The sequence below is a fragment of the Orbilia oligospora genome (genome assembly GCF_000225545.1).
Source record: "Orbilia oligospora ATCC 24927 unplaced genomic scaffold scaffold00054, whole genome shotgun sequence".
NCBI lineage: Eukaryota > Fungi > Ascomycota > Orbiliomycetes > Orbiliales > Orbiliaceae > Orbilia > Orbilia oligospora.
In genome coordinates this window covers 1,914,422-1,932,425 of record NW_011645611.1, presented here as the reverse complement: position 1 = coordinate 1,932,425, position 18,004 = coordinate 1,914,422, and the positions used below count along the sequence as shown (strand labels likewise).

Genomic DNA, 18,004 nt, shown 5'->3' with positions numbered 1-18,004 from the left:
GTCGTAGCCGCAGCCGCAGCCAAAATGATTCGAAGGTGACGATTAACGCAACTAATGAATCGACGACGGGTAGCGGCTGCTTATAAACTAGACACGCAACCGAATGAACTATTCTGCACTTTAGCTTTCGAATGCGTCCTTACATGTGGGGGAAAGGAACGAGAAGAAAAGAAAAGTTAGTCGAGGAGTCGAGTCGGTCGAGGGAAGCAAAGCTTAAATGCATCGGGACTCGGGAAAGTCTACTACTCTTATGGATGCAATTGCGGTCGCAATGGCCCACGAGGAGGAAATTTTAAACTGTAAGAAACTCGGTATCCGATGAGCAAGGGACAGGACAAAAGCAAGATCGAATTGGGCCCAATTCCTAGGACCCTTTTCACGGCATCTCCGCTGATATAGCACGCACCATATCCATCTGGTTTGGTTCGAGCGCATGGTACGAGCCCAGAGCTTAGCGGGAGCATGCTAGCAGCAGGTTGAGTGGTGTAGCGGGACGCCAGACCACCTTCAACCACAGACCATCGAATATACCAGGATCGTTGTTTGTATTCCGCACTGCTCATTTCAAAATTCGCCTTTTGAAGTCTGGCTCCCCTCGCTTGGGGGTTGGAAGCCGAGGAGGGTTATTGGCAGCTGGGTCCAGACGACAATGATATAACCCACATGCTTATTACCTAGGTATGTATATCATACAATGATATTATCGGACCCGTCGCCCCTCGAGCCCCTACACGCAATCTACATGGACAAGACGTTTTGCTTCCAAGACGCCTGTGGGGAAGACTGACCGTGATTGCTCCCAGGCCCAGATACGCAGATACTGTGTATACATGTACATGCGCTGTCTTAAGTATCTGTACTTCGAGCTCTCCGTATTCCGGACATCCCAGCCTTCGTGCTAATGCACCGTGCTTCCAATAAACATCGACACATTCAGAACAAGAGGACTTGAAGAAACAATTAACGGAGCCTTTCCGTCCTTTCTTTCTTTTACTTTTTCTCGAACTTGCCCATGCGCATGCTAATCGCCGCATTGACACTTGGGAGAAATTTGAGATTATCGTATGATTTGTTCAACGGAAAAATGGGGCACCAAAAACTTGGCTTTGTTTCCCCTCGTCAGCTCTCGCTAACTCCTCGATATTCTGTGCATGTCTCCACACTCAATATATCGCTGGAATCAGCCGACATCTAGCTATCCCGCCAATTCCAGACTCTTTCTTCCCTGCCGCCCGATGATTGCCATATAACTCCGGCATGTCCTGCATGGGGCATTCGATCTTCTTTCAATTAGCACTAGAGCAAGTAAGAAGTATCTCGTCCCTAGTCGATTTTGCATACGCCTCTGCCTTTTATTACCATTTTGTCTGCACACACCATGCCAGCATGGCAGCCAAATCCCAACTGTCTCCCTTGCAGGGTCCGGGGTCGTGGTTATCCGCAAGCCTTACCTTAAATGAGATTTTAGGGCGCTGGAACCACGACCATCGAAGCCGAAGACTCCAATGGCGAGCAATTTTCACAGCGACCACTCCCATTTCTGCAACCGATATGTGGGTTTTTTTGTTGGTCCCGTTATCCAGTAAACAGACTGCGGGCCCAAACGGCTGAATCCAACCGCTTGCATACATTGATTGCAATTGTAGACGGTATGCACAGTATGTATATGTACTTACATTATTCACGTCGGCTATGTGAAATGACCTTGCATTTGGATAAATTCGTCCCGTTCGCCCCGGACATCATCGATGAAGCTATCGAAAAAGCAAGAACCCTCTTCAAAAATAAAGGATCTCAATGGCGAAGCTTAGCGCCTCAGTTTCTTTGGTATCAAATCTCGGACCTCTTTCGGGTCTCTTTCGGGGAAGGGTTCCTTCCTTTGCTGACAGCATCTAGAGTTCAAATGTGCGGTGCCATTGCTGTCTCCATCCGTCATTAACTTTATTCTCTGACAATACGACGTCTATACTCCTTTTTTTTTAAACAAAAAAAAAAAAGTGTTACAAAAAACTTAAGCATCTTTTGTTCAGGGACGTCCCTGGGAAAACTTTCGAATACATGGGTCCTTCGTATCTCTACCTGCAGCACACATATTACTCCGATTCTCTCGACCCGATTTAATTTCAATTGGTAAAATCCAACGAGTCGGCGAGAGAGGGAGGAGAAATCTAGGCCCTTGCTTTCAATCCACCCCTTGCTGCATCTGTCCGGCTTTAAGGTGGGGCTGCGTCGATATCCCATCGACAGATTCGTCACACCGCCCTCCGAATGTGGATTACATTACGAGGACAAATGGGACTTTTGGTGGCGGGGTTAACAGTTAATTCTTCTTTCCCCTTCCGAGGATAAATATTCCCCCCAAAGAAAACCGATGATTCCCATAAAAAAAGGTACCGAAAGATAATAATGCCTAACTTCACATTTGCAATTGTCTGAAGCCGAATATTAATATCTTACGTATATTGCACATGACCTTCAATGTTTTTTCTCTGCAGGCTCGTTTACCAATTTTGTTAAGATGTTGAAACATCGTCCGTAATACCTCTTATCTGAAACTTCAACGTTTTGAACCGTTTAGGACCCGTCGACCCGTCCAGTCCTTCAATTGAGACCTTAATATTGCTTTCGACACGAGCTTCCGTAGCGAAAACGTGGGGGGTTTTTAACTTTCTAATTCCACTGTACCGATTTCAGAGCTGTTTCCGAGGACAAGAGAGCGAGCGAGGGAGGCATGTACCCACTGCTCGTGCTCAACAATGCCAACCGTTAACCATATTATTGCAACATTGCCGCTCCAAAGATTTTCTGCAGTGCACATGATATCTCGTAAACTATTCCAACCGAGCGGAAACCTTTCTAGTTGTAAATGGGGACCCATACATGATCATAGCCTAAGCATGCTGGTCAAAGAACCCGCATTAGCTTCGTCCCAAAGAACCGTAAAAGAGTAGAACGATCGAAGTAAGAATCCTAGTTCGATAAACTCATTCCCCCGAGAATGCTCATTCTCTCGTAAGAAGAAAAGAAAAAAGGAACCCACCTCGTTTAAAAGAAAACGCCAGCCCCTACCGAACCTTCATTTCCAGTAGTTTGGGTCCCAAGAAAGCCAGCTAATAGTTGCGGCGTCGATAATCCCTCTTCGCTGCGCTGGGACCTTGTTTAGCTGCATGGACCTCGATGTTTGCACCGCAGTGGTACCGGTACATGATCCTCCCTCCCCTGTGTGGCGGCCATGTGAGCTGCCAACGGAGCTGAGTTTGATTGGAAAAGATGCCTGTCGATACCCACCGATCCCCACCTTCAAACCGGCGGTGCATAAGAGCTAACTGTGGTTTTTTCCCTCCCTTGGGACCACCCTTTTGTGGTGAATTGGTTCGTCTGGGTAGTTCCGGTCTGCATGTATCCCGCAGAGGATTTTTAAACCCTGTTATTCAATGATTTGATAATCGTTTGAAGAGATTTCCTCTTGTCATCTATTCACATACATATGATACTACCTATACTGACTGTAACCACATTGCAGACCTGGTACCCCGCCAGTCATGGTTAATTTCACGGAATGTGAAGTCACCTCAACTATATCTAGACCCTGCATGCAATTTAAAATCCCGTCTTCTATACCGATTGTGATACGTTGAGCAATATCGAATCATCTTTATCACGGACGACTTCCAGCGTGCATTTCTGTCGACCCTTGATGAGCTGAGTCGCACTCGGAACCTGCACCAAATACAAATTCTTAGGGGAGATATATATTTGTCTTCTGCTTTGCTGTCCTAATTCTCTCAAAATAAAATAAAATATGATATATATAAAAGTATTCACAAGAAAGGCCCGTGCGTCAAAGAACCCACGAGCAGGAAATATGGTTCGCGGCGTCGGGAAGCCCAATATGTACGCCATATGCACTGTTGAGGCTGAAAATAAAAAGGATGGAAGTAAAATAAAAAGTGCAAGCAAGGATGATTCTGCCAAATGAAAAACGCCGAGGGGAGCAAGATAAAAGAACGAATCAGTTGCTGGAGGATGCCTACACAGCGATAGATGTCGTAAAGCAAACGAGGGGAAAATAAAAAGTAAACAGGGTATCAAAACGGTCCCATACAAGATACGAGCTCTGAGCTCTTTCAAGTAATTCTGAACACGCTCTTGTGTGAGTGAGACGCTTCCCGCTTCACCGCCCAACCCTTCAAAGCAACCACCAATGTCTGGTAGCTCATTAACAAGGCTGTTATGCCCAAGGAAAGGGTGAAGGCAAACATGCCGTCAACGTTCATGGCATCGAAAGCATTAATTGTTTCCGAGTTCTATGGCAAAATTAGTATCAATCCAATTGTCATAGAAGATAGAAGTCAACTTACACTCAAACAGAAAACTAAACCACCTGCCATCAGAGCAAAGGCAGCCAGTGGCTCAGTAAATGGTCGAGAAGGAAGGTACGACGTCGGTGGCTTCAAGAAGACAAGCAAGAAGGATCCCAAGCGGAACACTGCAGCACCAGACAAAAGCAAACCCCACTAAAACCGTAGATCAGTCAACTGTGTCCCGTCGTGAGCCGAAAGGGCATCGCATGCCAGAACTCGCTTACCTGCTTGTGTAACATTGTGCCAAGCACCTTCTCCTGGTGGTGGCTACCCATAAGGATCCCGAGCATGAAAATGACGAGCGAGGGGAAAACGTTCATGCTTTGTCGGAACTTCGGCTTCTCTGGGAATACGGTCTGTGAAACCGCCATTTCGTACTGGTTGATGGCAATTTGAGCATCTTCGGAATAGACATTGTTCAAAAGACCCCGAATCCATTCGGATTCCGTCAAGATACCGAGTAAGCCGCCTCCCAGGAACCAGAAAGCGATCGAGACGTGCTCAAGGTCACCCATATGCCATTCCTGACCCCATCCAGCTAGGTGTTCCAACCAAACGTTTGTGAAACCATAAGTGAAGATGAGGGCAGACTCGACCATTTCAGCGGATTTGATGTTCGCACGGAACTTCCCGACCATCGATGCGTCCGGTTTGACGTTCCATGCCCAACCAAGGTCCGCAAAGCAGCCCAGATATCGTCCAAGGGTGAAAATACCATAGTAGAAGAAGATACCTCCTTTAATAACATGAGCGAGGCCAGTGAAGATATTGCCGCCTTTCTATAAGCCATGGAATCACGAATTAGCAACTAGCAACTAGGATACCGGACCGCTAAGCGTTGAGCCCATGCTCAAGTATACTTACGAAAACACCAGTGTAGGTCGAGGCACCGGTAGCAATCAACATAAATGTCCAAATAAGCAACAACCGCTGCGAAATTTGATATCCAACACTGGCGATAGTAATCCATTGTTGTGCGATAGCATAGCGAGGTACATATTTCTTCGCTAGTTTCTCGAACTTGGTTTCTTCGTCAATGGCTTTGAGTTCCTGCTCTTCATGCTGGTTGTACAGAGACTCCTCTTCCAAAGACGGAGAACGTGACGAAGGGCTATGATCCGATCCACCATGCGCACTATCGCTATTCCACGACCCTTGGCGATTCTCCATGCGTTGGTACCGTGCTGTGGCAGCGGCCATCAACGACGACGCCTCCTCATTCTTCGGAGCGTCACTGCTCTTCGCGACGGAGAAAATCACCCCGACGACGGTCTGCACGGTAAGAATTGCAACGGCGACCCATCCCATCCGGTGATGAGCATTCGCTGGATAGAGATCCGGAGTCTGGGCATTGTATAGAATGGAGAGAAAGATCGCGAAGCCGTTAATTGCAAGGAAAACAAATTGGGCTGGGATGTGAAGGTTTGATTTGGCAACCGCGAACATTATTGCTAATTCGGACAACCACATGTTAGCCACCTGCATCGTATTGCATGCACAGAATTGAGAGAATTCAGTCGGGTTTGAGGAATTAAAATCGGCGACACTTACACACTGGCAGAACGAGGACCCAGTCGATGACCATAAGAATGATATGGCCGTATATCAGCCATCTTGCTGTCGTTAGCCTCCAATAAGTGTCCGCGTCGTCCGAATGCGCCGGTACATTGAGGGAAGCATTATGGTCCATCCCACCCGTATGGCCCTTATGCATGTCGCCTTTTTCTCCGGCTTCTTCACCATGTGCAGCGGCCAAGGCGACATCGCATACTGCAAATAGAGCCCATGCTAGTAGCCACCGCCTCGAGACTGATAGCATCGCTCCTGTGGTTTCAACCGACTATTGAAACCAAAGAAATATATAGTTTGTCGAAGTGAATATCTTTTCTGGTTCGTGAGAGAGCGAGCGAGTTTCCGCGAAGAAATCGGTTAATTAATAATAATGCCTGTCGGGTCCCTTAAATTAATTAATTCCCTTCTTCAATAAATTTCCCTTCCGTTTCCAACAAATTTGAACTGTCCCGTGATTTGAAAAACTTTTGAGGACAATGAAATAATAAAAAAAATAAAATAAAAAAAAATAAAAATAATTCGTCGGTGATCTTGGTGGCAGTATACTTCAGCTCAATTGTACCGTGCAGGCGAATCCCAAGAAGTTACAACAGTCTTTTATATTCCGCAGGCGCTTAAACATCCCACCATTCTATGATATAATCGGTCGTCGGTTGGTCGACTTGATCCAAATGTCTCAACGGCGACGGTATAAGTAGTTTTCCCAAGCCGCTAGCTGAAAAGGAATCTTTCGAAGAGGCCCGTGTTTGGTGGGAGGAGCGAGAGCCAACTAGTCGGAGGGGGTGGCAGAAGTGTATAGGCCGGTTTCAAGGGACAGTCAAAGCCTTTAAGAATAACTTCAGACAACCTCAAAACTGTTTCCTTACACTAAAACAACTGACATGTGCCGCAGTGCAGTAGCGACTTTTTATAAAATAAATAAAATTCAAATCGAGTAAAAACACCTCGAGTTTATTTCACCGTTTTCGCGGACCCCTTCGGGTTTTATACTGTTCGTGGGAAAAAAGGGCAGGACAAGGCGACATCATGTCATGGTCACGGCCTTCTTGGTTTCGAAGGAGTGCTTCCTAATATTAAAACAACCGTCTGGGCGAAACCAGCCGAAGCCTCTTAGCTACCCAACTATGGCTTTCGCAATCAAACTACCTAACATTCCTTGGATCACCATCTCTCAACGTGTGAAGTCCCAAGCTTAAGGCCTGTCATCAGCAGCGTACGTATCCGATGCGGAGTTATGTTTCCCTAATACGCACATGCAAGGTTATCGACGATAATCCCTAAAATGGAGACGTGAGAAGCCCTAAAGCTAGAGCCCGGTAGTCGCCGGGAATCTTGAATTCGAAGGCGCTCTTCTACCTCGAATTCAGTAGATGCATCAAACCCAGCTAGCCAGCGGATACAATGGATGGATGATTCATGAATCGTTTACACGAACATGGTAAAGTTGCAACTTTCGTCAAAAGTTTCGGGACCCGCGGGGACAATTGACTGATTGATATCGTAATCAGCTTTTTTTTTTTTTTTTTCCCTCTATCTTTCGCTCGCTCTCGGGTTTCGGAAATAACGGGTGCCCCGTCGAAGACGTCAGGGATTTTGTCTAGCTTCCCTGAAGCTTCCTAGTGGATTTCGTTTTCGGGTCAATCGCACTTCCAAGTTTCGATCTTACTGTTGAAGTTGTTCGACACTGCCTCGTGAACATTTAATCAATTTCACCTGCACGAAAAAAATATGCACGACAGGAGCGCACAATACATGCATCGCATATCTACGACTGTGCCGGCAACCACAAACCACAAGTGGCACGTACGACTCAGACACCAATGGACCCACGCAGCGTTACGGTTGGCTAAGGGCTTTCGCTTTTTTTTTTTTTTTTTTTTCTCGTGAGAGCTCGATCTCAAATCTCAAGGCCTAATGGTGCCTTTTTTGCTTTTCGAAAATATATTTTCCTCGGTTGACGAGCCATGCAAACCGGTGGGTCCGCCTAAGCTTTATCCTTGTCCCATGCATCAAATGATGCTATGGCGGGCTGCTTACCAACTTTTCCTCTCCCTGATCTGTTTCTTACTCTTGTCACCCTGCAGCTGGAGATCAGCGCGAAAGCAAAAGCGGGGCATTCCAGCTACAAGCTACGATTAATTATTCTTGTGAGAAAGAGCGAGCTTGTGAAAGCATGAGCCAGCACAGCTAGCTAGAACACATACCACCAAACATTTCGAATATAGTCTCGCATATGAATATTGACAATTAGACAGACCACAGGCCAAAACTCTACATCATGATTCGCCAGTTTCCGGGTTTTGTTTTTCAGATTGATTACCGCCTACCGTGTCCTTCGTTTTGACTTGCCATCCTCTTCGAATCCAACAGACAAGAATGATTAACAAAAAATGGGAAACTTCATGCCCACTCCATGAGCTGACTATCATCTGATGTTTCTTCCTCTATGTCGGCTCGTTAGATTGAAAAGCTCGTCGATCCGGCACATTTCGGTCTTGTCGGAGCTTGGTGACGGGGGGGTGTTCGAGTATTCGGGTCATATGTACGATGCAGCTATTAGACTTGCGATATTTCGCATTATCTCATCATATTCGGAATGCGCGGATGTTATAGTCGTTTCCGTATATTTAGCCTCGATTGTCTACAGTTTTGCAGATTCGGAACCTTTTAGGTTATCTTCGTCCCACACGGGAACTTGGCACCAAGACCAATTCGTTTTCTGACTTTCCGCTACCAGTGTATGTTTGGAAAAATAAGAACCTCAAAAAGCAAATTTGTATAGGTGTACCGTCTCTTGGAGCTGCTAAAGAGAGATCTGATATAAAAGTCTTCTAAAGGTAGCGAATCTAGTGTCGTGCATAATCTACATAAACTAGACTTTGATATTGAAGGATGAAAAGATTCTTTCGAAGACTAAATTTCTCCATTTAACGCCCCAAATAAGAGCTCTATGAAAATGATATTTTATATCTGCTAGCATAGTGTTATTAGCTAGTTCTCCTTCTCCCACTTAAGCCGCTCGCTCTCGAAGTTCGCATAACATCTAAACTCATTACTCAAACCCTGCGCATGTCGGACCTCAAACTCAGTACACCTGACCCCGGCCTTACTGTACATCTTATTGACCACGTCCTTCATCCTCTCCCCAGTACATACGATAATTCGCTGCTGTTGCTGTTGCGATCCGATGGCATCCGGTCGGCCCGTATTATCACCGACTATTCCCGCCCAGGATTTCGCTAACCATCGAACTGTAATAGCAGCTGCAAGATATAAAAGAAAAGGGCACAAAAACCACCCCGGTAATATGTTAGCCCGCGACTTCTGATGAAAAGCAAAATTTAATAATAAAAACCAAACGGAAATCAAGATCGCTCGTAGACTTTTCTGATCATGAGGGACCAATTGCTGAATAATGTCCTTCCGGAATATATGCAGGGAAGATTCAAAAGCTCTTTCTCTCCACTTCTCAAGCCCGAAGCTAAGGGTGGGTCTTCTTCGTTGTATTTTGAGCTCACCTTTGGTTTGGCCTAGACGGTAGTCATAGCTATCGTTAGCAAATCTTTATCTTTACTCCACAATATAAAGCAGCACAAGCCTCAACTAGCATACGTGTTGGAATACGAGTGATAGACGTAATCATTTGGGGATTTATATCAAGTACGTCATCTCGACTAAACGACGATAAGGTAAAAAGACGAAAGCATTCAGGATCATGCACTTACATTCCTCAGACAGAAAGGGTGGGTCCACCAAGACCCTATCAAAGAACCCTTTAAACTTCAAGGGCAGCTTCAAAGGTTCGTTGAAATCATAAAAAGTAAATTCGGGCCCGAATAACGCAAACCGATTGTCATACTCGAAGAGGTGGATATTGCATTTCGGCACTAGTCCGTCTTTCTATTTCCATGAATCATAACGGTCGAGACCTGGTTAGTGAATAACCTCGTGTGATCCATCCTTGGCGAGAGGACCTAGAAATGCATGCGCGCAGAAATATCGTTATGGGTCTTTCGTCGACATATCTAGCTGCCCATGGATATCCATGGAATCTATCGCTATTGTCCGACGGTGTTTGCTTCATAGCTGTTATAGAGTCGGAACCCTCAACGATCCGAATCCGAGAGCTATAGCTATCTGCATATGCTTGGGCAGCAAAAGCCAGGCCCTGGACCCTGCCTACCCCACCATTGGGCACCGTCATGCAGCACACGAAATGTCCGTCGTAGATCAAGAAAAATCATCTGGTACGCTGGAGGGGCTCACCATCAAATTCTTCAGCTTCACAAAAACACTATTTTAGCCTATTAGTATTTTTGCTTGAAAAGAGCATCTCTCGAAAAATCTCGGTATTCCCATCGATTTTCCTTTCTTCCCGACCAGATAGCCTTTTTTTTTTGGAACCTACCTTGGTGCACTAACCAGTGCGACATGATCCTCTTCTCCAACCCCCTCCACCAATTCCTCAGCTAAAGCCCTGCTCGTTCCTTCATCATACCAAAACTGACTCGCATTCCAATCCGCCTCGAAGTCTTCCATAGTCACCGCTGCAGCGTTGCCAGTGGCCGCGGACTTTCGTTCTTCATCGTCGGCTTCGGCTTGTGATTTTAATTCCTCGAATCGCTTTTGTCGTGCATCTTTTTCTTGCATAAACTCTTGGAGGGCAGACAGTGTCGATGCCGATAGCCTTTACCTCCCCAACAGATATTTTTATTATTATTTTCATCTTTCCCAGTTATAACTGATAATGAAATGTAGCATTGTCTGACGAAATAGAATTATATGTCCTTGCATATAAGCGTACTCCTTTCTCTCTTTCTGTCTTTTTCTTTTTCTTTTTCTTTTTCTTTTGGTTTTGGGTACTTGAGCAATTTGGAACTCACTGCAAATCGTCGTCTTCCATTCTTCAAGACCTTTTTATATCCCACACTTTAGCTACCCTTGAACCTCCCAAAATGGCAAACGGTCGTGAAAATAGGGTTTCCTGCAGGTAGATAATTACTCGTCTCCCTTCCGGAGAATAGATTGCGGCTGAACGAAGAATGTTCGGATCAAGTCGTGTCGGAAGGAAAAGAAAAAATGTGATGGATCAATGGATTTAATTTGGGGTTGCAGTTGGGGAAGCTAGGTTTTTTTTTTGCGAACCTATCGGTTAAACAGGGCCGGGTGGTCTTCGATGGGATAGTTACAAACGTCGCTCGAACGCAACAAACCCAAATACGGCCTTCGAAGTGAACGACCACAAGTACCTTCTATACGATGTACGAGCTTATGACTCGGATAAAAGCTAGCTGCGGGAAGAGAATAGCCACAACGACACAGCGTAATAGGTGCATGCGTCTCTCTCGTATAACTACTTAGATTCTATGCTACATGCAATTCTCTTTTTCTCGAGACCTCCAAAATGCATATGACGCCAGGCCATGCTCAACGACACCGCCGCAACCCAAAGCAGAAACGCCAAAAAGAAATATCGTAATCGTAACAGCAATAAGGGGCATTATAGCTAAGCACTTTCGGGTTGAGGAGGCCAAGGGGCGGGAACGAACGGGAAGCCATGGAGCACATTGGCCTAGTTACGGACCATGAAGTCCTGGTTCTCGATCGTTACACTCTTCGTCATCTGGCTCACCTTGTAGACACCCACCAACCGTGAGGCAAGTTCGAACTAGACGCAATATTAGAATGTATATCAAAAATTTTTGTCTAAAATTGAGACAAAGACTTACCATATTATTCCGAAGGGAAATGACAATAAATTGGGCGTTCTTTGTTCTCTCCTTGATGTAAGAAGCAACAATAGAAACGTTCCTGAAGTCCAAGGCGGCATCAATTTCGTCCATGACGTAGAGTGGTGTAGGCTTGTAATGATGCAGAGCAAAAACAAGTGCAAGCGAGCTCAGTGTCTATAAGTTGTCAGCCTGGCCCACTTTTGCAGTAAGGTAATAAGGGATTGTAGCCTACCTTCTCACCACCCGACAAATTGGAAATATTCTTCCAACTCTTCTTTGGCGGCATAACACTGAAAAGAATACCTTCAGAGAAAGGATCCAAACTGTCCACCAGCTCTAGTTCTGCGTTACCCCCCATTGTGATCATTTGATACATCTCCTTTAGCCTTAGAGATATCGTACTGAATCCCTCCATAAACTCGTCCAACCTTCGTTTCCGAAGATCGTCACACCGCTTCTTCACTGCATCACGTTCAGCAACCGCAGCGTTCAAATCCCCGCTTCGTTCGTTATACTCTGCCACCCGCCTCTTATACTCCTGCAGCACACCAAGTTCAACATTGACGTTCTGGAGCTTTTCTTCCAGAATAACAATCTCTGCCTTCAGTTTCTCCTTGTCCATGTCAGCGAGTTCGTCAGTGGAGTAAACTGGTATCTGGTTTGGAGCATCCGGCATTTCTTCGCCCTCGATCTCAGCAAGACTTTGAAGGGATAATTTAGAAAATTTCTCCCTCCAATGAGCATATCTTTTTCGATTGTCGGCTAGGGCCTTTTCATGCTGCTCGAGCGTATTTTTCATGCTGATCTCCTTGCTTCGGGCCTCGCTGATATCTGACGCCTTTTCGTCAAGTTGCGCCTTGAGCTCTGCTAATTTCTCCTTGCAATCATCGGTGAACTATTGCGCCCTTGGTTAGTTTAATCCGTATCGAATGTGTAGGTTACCTGGACTCACATCTTTCTGAGCTTCTGCGGCCTTCATCGCCTCCCGTGCTTTCCAGGCATGGCTATTCATCTCCTCCGTCAACTTGCCTAAATCTCTCTCCACACTTTCTAACTCCTTCGTCGCATTCATCTCCGCTTTCTCATTTTTTTGCCTTGCCTTCTCAGCTTTAACTCTTGAAGCCTCTGCGACCGTCATCTCCTCGTTCAATGTATCGATCTTTTCTTTGATACCATCTACCAAGGTCTTCTGACTCCTGAGTCTAATACCTCCGATTTCCATGATCTTATCCTGCAAAGTTTTGATCTCTGCCTCAGCGCCAGCGGTTTCACTATTAAGTTTAGTGATATGATTTTGCAAGACAGCGATCTCCTTCTCAAAGGCTCTAATTTCCCCGTGATGCGACGATGATGGTTTGTTCTCCAACTTGAGTTCTTCTAGTCGTCGCTGTGCATCCATCCCGAGTTGTTTCTTCGCCTCGAGCTCCATTTGCTGCTTCTTGAGTTGAGTTTCCATCTTGGGCACTTGATCTCTATTCTCACGCAGGGCATCCTCGATGGCCCGTAGTTGCTTCTGGAATTCAGACCATGTCTGTTCTTGAGTCTCCCGTTCGGCTTCAAGTTTTGTAACGGTCGCCTGCGTGGTTGAGGCTACAAGCTTGCTGGACATACCACCCTTCGAAACTCTGTTTCCACCGCCGGACATAGTACCAGATTTATCAATTAGTTGACCGTCTAATGTAACAACTCGCCATCTTCTCGCTCCATATGCAATACGATTTGCTTGGGTCAAATCATTAGCGACTAGGGTGTCCTGAAGCACGCTGTAGAAAGCGGGTTTGTAAGCGTCGAGCTTCGGCGTGACGAGATCGAACAATCGGGGGACGTTCTCTGGGGTCTGAATTGGGCCGAGATCTCGCTTGGCTAATCGGTCTAGAAGAATGAACTTGGCTCGACCGAGATTGTTTTTTCTTAGATGCGCGATACATTGTTCACCAACATCGACAGTATCCACAACCATGTTCTCCAGGGCTGGGCATGCCGTAGTAATAGCGACATCGTATTTGGCATCAATTGCCCCAAGGTTGCCTAATCGGCCGTGAAACCCTTCAATTCTACCCGTTTCCTTTAATCTCATTAAACCGCTCAAGACGTTTCCTTGATTCTGGGTAGCCGCCAAGGATGCCTTTGCCTCATCTGCCTTCTGACGAGAGTTTGACAATGCAGCCTTGATATCGGGTTCCTGTTTTTGAAACTCAGCGTATTCCTCTTCCAGCCTCTTAATATCCCTCATGATGGCTCTTCCCTGTTTCTGACCAGTCTTAAAACCGGCATCAATGACTTCGTAGGCTTGTTGAATAGAAATAATCTTTGCTTCGGCCTCTTCGACGGCTTTCTGACCAGCATTAGCACGCTCGTGCAAGATATCCAGCTTGCTCTGGATAACTGCAATCTCATTCTCCTTGCTCACAACTTTTTCCTTCCAAGGTTGAATCGCGGCTTCCTTGACTGAAATTTGTTCTGAGAGACCTTGGGTTTTGTGGGCTAGCTCATCACGAATTTGTTGAAGAACTAATTCCTCTTGCTTCTTTCTATTTTCCAACTCTACGATCTCTGCCGTATTCCTGTTGACATCGTCAGTATACCGCTGCACAAGCCCCACTTGTTCCGACCCTGCCAATCGACTCGAGTTCAAAGTCTTCTCCGTTTTTTTCTGCTTATTAACCAGAAATTTCTTTTGTTCCTCGAACTTGACAGTATCTTTCTCGAACTTCGCGGCTTCCTTAACCATTGCTGCTGTTTTTTTCTCAACGTCCTCGAACTCCTTGACACCCCTCTTGTAATCTTTCTCTAACCCTTTAACCTCCTCTTCCTTCCCCTGGTGTTTGTCCTGCTCCTCCTGCAAGCTAATCTGCATCTGATTCATCGAATCCTCAGTAACTGCAATGACGTTCTCACAATCGGACATGTAAACCTGATACAATGCACCTTGCTTCATTGCCAGCTCGTTCTCGTTGTTGATATATGCCACCGCGGCGTTCTTCGGAGCTTCCAAACCATCCTTTTCTTTTTGTACAAGCTGTACCCTCGATTGTTTCTCCTGGCACACTTCGTTGAGCTTTTCAACTTCAGCGGCAGATTCTTCAATAGGTTGCTTATAATTGGAAGTACCAATAATATCTTCGAGGTATTCGAGTAATCCGTCGTCATGCTCACCCTGAGCCTTCGGTTTCATCTGGGCTATACTTTCGACTTCACCCTGTAAGATCAAGAAACGTTTATGATCAAGGTCCACGCCCCGGTCCTTGAGCAGGCTGGTTACTATCTTGTAATTACTGGTTTTGCCGTTAATGTAGTAATTGCTCGAGTTGTTCCTGAAAGCCTTTCGCGAGATAATCAAAGTGGAATCCGGAATAATTTCTGTTCCCGTCGGTAAATCGATAACTTCCTGGAAATGGACTTCGACCTCGCAGAATTCCAGATTTGGATGACCGGCTGAGTTGTGAATTAACGCCGAAAGCTTGCCTTGACGCATTTTACTAGCTCGAAAGCCAAATACAAATAGAAGGGAGTCGATGACATTGGATTTGCCGGAGCCGTTGGGGCCGACAACTGAAGTGAACGATGAGTGGAAGGGTCCAACTTCTTGTCTGCCGGCATATGATTTGAAGTTTATCATGACAAGGTGAGTAATAACTATACGGGCCTTAGGTCCTACGGGTTCGGGTGGAGGAGGGGTCGGAATACGCGGTTTCGGAGTAGCCTGTGGAGGAACTTGAGATTGAGGTTCGGCTTTTGTTGGAGTAGCAGCACCGGTGTCGCCATTGACACTGCTGTTCCCATTCACAGAAGGCGACTTGACAACGCTCGGGCTCTGTGGGGTTTGGGATCCGGCTCGTACATCATGAGATGGGGCCCGTTTAATTGGAGTTCGCAATATCTGCTGAGTCCGGGCTGGAGAAGCAAGTACTATCGTATCCGCTGGAGGCACACTACTCCGAGGCACTGACTGCCTCGGTGTAGAAACTTGGACGGGAGTAGGAATGGTCTCTGGAGCAGGTGTAGATTCGAATTCCATAGCATCTTCCGTAGTCGCTAGAGCTATTTGCTCCTCTACTTCTTCAATCTTTGGTTCCGGGTCCGGAGCGACTTTTCGTCTCCCACGTGGTTTTGGAGGCGGCTTAGCTGGTGACGGCGCTGAAGTTGAAGTCCTTGATGGTCTACCACGTTTCTTGGGAGGTGGAGGCGGAGGAGTCTCTTCTTCTTCCTGGTCTTCTTCTTCTTCTTCTTCCTCTTCCTCCTGCTGGACTTGTTCTTCTTCATTGTCGCTTTCCTCGACGACAACTCGTCGCGAAGCTGCTCTTCTGCTTCGGCCAGACATCGCGTTAAGGGCTAGATTTTTGTATCGTTTTTTCGAGTTATAGAGGAGGTAAAAGGGGGTAGAATAGTTGAAGCTGCACAGACCAGCTGATATCGCGGGATGACGCGGTTTTGGTGATTCGCGATAAGATGTTGGATTGGGACGTGGGGCTCTCGGAGCTAAGCTAGCAAATCTGATACCACAGCTTCCTTGGAGCGTGCGGCAGCGACCAATGTGTTGCGTGTAGTAAATAAACAAACTGATTGGCACAGCCACAGTTAGGTATATTTGTGGCGCAGGTGGTAACACAGGGTCCGCCGCATGACTCGGCCTGGAGATCCCGCCATGAGCATGTATTGAGGCTCAATTGCGTAAGAGGGTAATCACGAAATTCTTTACACTTATACTACAGTGAACTTGAATTTGAACCGTTTGCAAACTAAATGAATTTACATTCGACCCGAATCGTCATAATTGTTGAGAACCAGCCAAATACTCTAACAGGGTGTAACACGTCTATTCTATGACAGGTATTATATTCTCTCCAGATTTCCAGTTTCAAGGGACGCCATCCTTGAGTCCGTCTCTTCTCATGCGGCTTATTTCTTAGACTTTCACTAAAGGTGTCGCGTGTAGCTCTGAGGTATCCAATGGTTGTTTCAAAATAAACTAACCTTTCGTGCACTCTGGTGTCGTAGTTGGAACCTAGGTCAACCGTCATATCTCCTCTCGAGTACGGCCCCCTTTCAATCCGTCTAGGACTTAGAAGGCTTCATATCTCCATTTCAAGGTGTATCGGTATTTCGTGTGTTTGTCATTTTCACCCTTCATCAAGCCGAACCTCCCCCAAATCCTTCGGAATCTCAACTTCGTACTTCGCCCAACGATCCCACTCTCTAACCCTACCAAACGGACTCCTCAAAAACGCATCCAACTCATGCAAAAACACCCCGGCGAACTCCCTCCCCAGAAATTCCTCTATGAGATCTTCTGCCTTTCCACTCGCATCCTTAAGTCGCACAGTCTTTAATATCCCCACAATATATTCCACCAGCCACTCTCTATTCCCTTCCGTCCAATCAAATACTTCTAATTCGCGACGAATGAAGGATTTGGCTTTCGAGACTAGTGTTGGTGACGAACGGACCATGGCAGGTGTAAATGTTTTGAAGCGAGATGAAGGGTTGGAACCAATGTGTAAGCTTCTAAGGCGATGTTTATAGACAAAGCGACGGCGAGGTATGTCGTCCGCTAAACCTCCAAGTGAAGAGGAGTTAGATGAAGCATAATTAAGTCGCCGGATTTCAACACGGCGATGTGAGTTTCGGGATATTGAGGGTTTCGAGGGGTTTGAAGTTTCCGAGGACTTTATTTTATACTGCCAAAGAATATTAATGGTTGCTCCCGTCTCTGGCGCAGAAATGTCCAAGATCGAATTTACATACCTTCTGAAATCCAGTCCCTTTTGCATCGAAATTGTATTTGACACTTTCAACTTCCTGCTTACACACCGGACAGGTACTTTGTGCCCCTTCTAACCATGTTACAAGGCACGAAAAGTCGAAGCAGGCGTGCAGGCAGGGTGTGGCGACTGCGCGAGTCGTAGAGCTAACAGTTGCTAGGCATATACAGCAACTTTCAAGGTTTCGCTTGATATCCGAAGATACAGATATACCATCCGACTCTACATTTTCAGTAGACTTTAGTCGTTTGTCCGGTGATAATCCATGTGCGGCGGAAGCAGTTGCTGCCATGGACGGAATAGCGGGAAGATGAGGTCGGGTCATGAATCGGATATGTAAGAGAGGTTCGGACAAGGCAGGCGGCTTATGGATGGGATCTTGCCAAGATTCGCTTAGTAACCCCCAGGACAGTTTCGCGGACTGCGACTTGCGACGACATTCTAGATTCCATAAAACTTCACAGGCATTTTTGGCCACACAAATGTAAAGACTACAATGCAAGAAGACTAAAGAGAGAGTCCGTTCGAGATGGCTTGGTCACGGATACCGTTTCGTATGCTCGAGGTATTATCT

The 18,004-nt window shown here is 46.2% G+C and overlaps 4 protein-coding genes across 4 annotated transcripts; all 4 read right to left on the bottom strand.

Moving 5' to 3' along the window:
- Positions 1-4,127: 4,127 nt before the first annotated feature.
- AOL_s00054g596 (uncharacterized protein) lies at positions 4,128-6,183 on the bottom strand (the record flags this gene model as incomplete). Its single annotated transcript, XM_011121912.1, has 5 exons — positions 4,128-4,307; positions 4,362-4,517; positions 4,589-5,143; positions 5,229-5,815; positions 5,916-6,183. The coding sequence occupies 5 exons, from the start codon at positions 6,181-6,183 to the stop codon at positions 4,128-4,130; spliced, it is 1,746 nt and encodes a 581-aa protein (XP_011120214.1).
- Positions 6,184-10,166: 3,983 nt separating this feature from the next.
- Positions 10,167-10,586, bottom strand: AOL_s00054g595 (uncharacterized protein; the record flags this gene model as incomplete). The annotated part of the gene is made up of 2 exons (XM_011121911.1): positions 10,167-10,230; positions 10,345-10,586. 2 exons carry the CDS (start codon positions 10,584-10,586, stop codon positions 10,167-10,169), a joined length of 306 nt encoding a protein of 101 aa, XP_011120213.1.
- A 922-nt stretch (positions 10,587-11,508) lies between these two features.
- Positions 11,509-15,989, bottom strand: AOL_s00054g594 (uncharacterized protein; the record flags this gene model as incomplete). The annotated part of the gene is made up of 4 exons (XM_011121910.1): positions 11,509-11,604; positions 11,666-11,842; positions 11,901-12,563; positions 12,621-15,989. 4 exons carry the CDS (start codon positions 15,987-15,989, stop codon positions 11,509-11,511), a joined length of 4,305 nt encoding a protein of 1,434 aa, XP_011120212.1.
- A 799-nt stretch (positions 15,990-16,788) lies between these two features.
- On the bottom strand, positions 16,789-17,722 carry AOL_s00054g593 (uncharacterized protein; the record flags this gene model as incomplete). The annotated part of the gene is made up of 2 exons (XM_011121909.1): positions 16,789-17,334; positions 17,414-17,722. 2 exons carry the CDS (start codon positions 17,720-17,722, stop codon positions 16,789-16,791), a joined length of 855 nt encoding a protein of 284 aa, XP_011120211.1.
- Between the last annotated feature and the right edge of the window lie 282 nt (positions 17,723-18,004).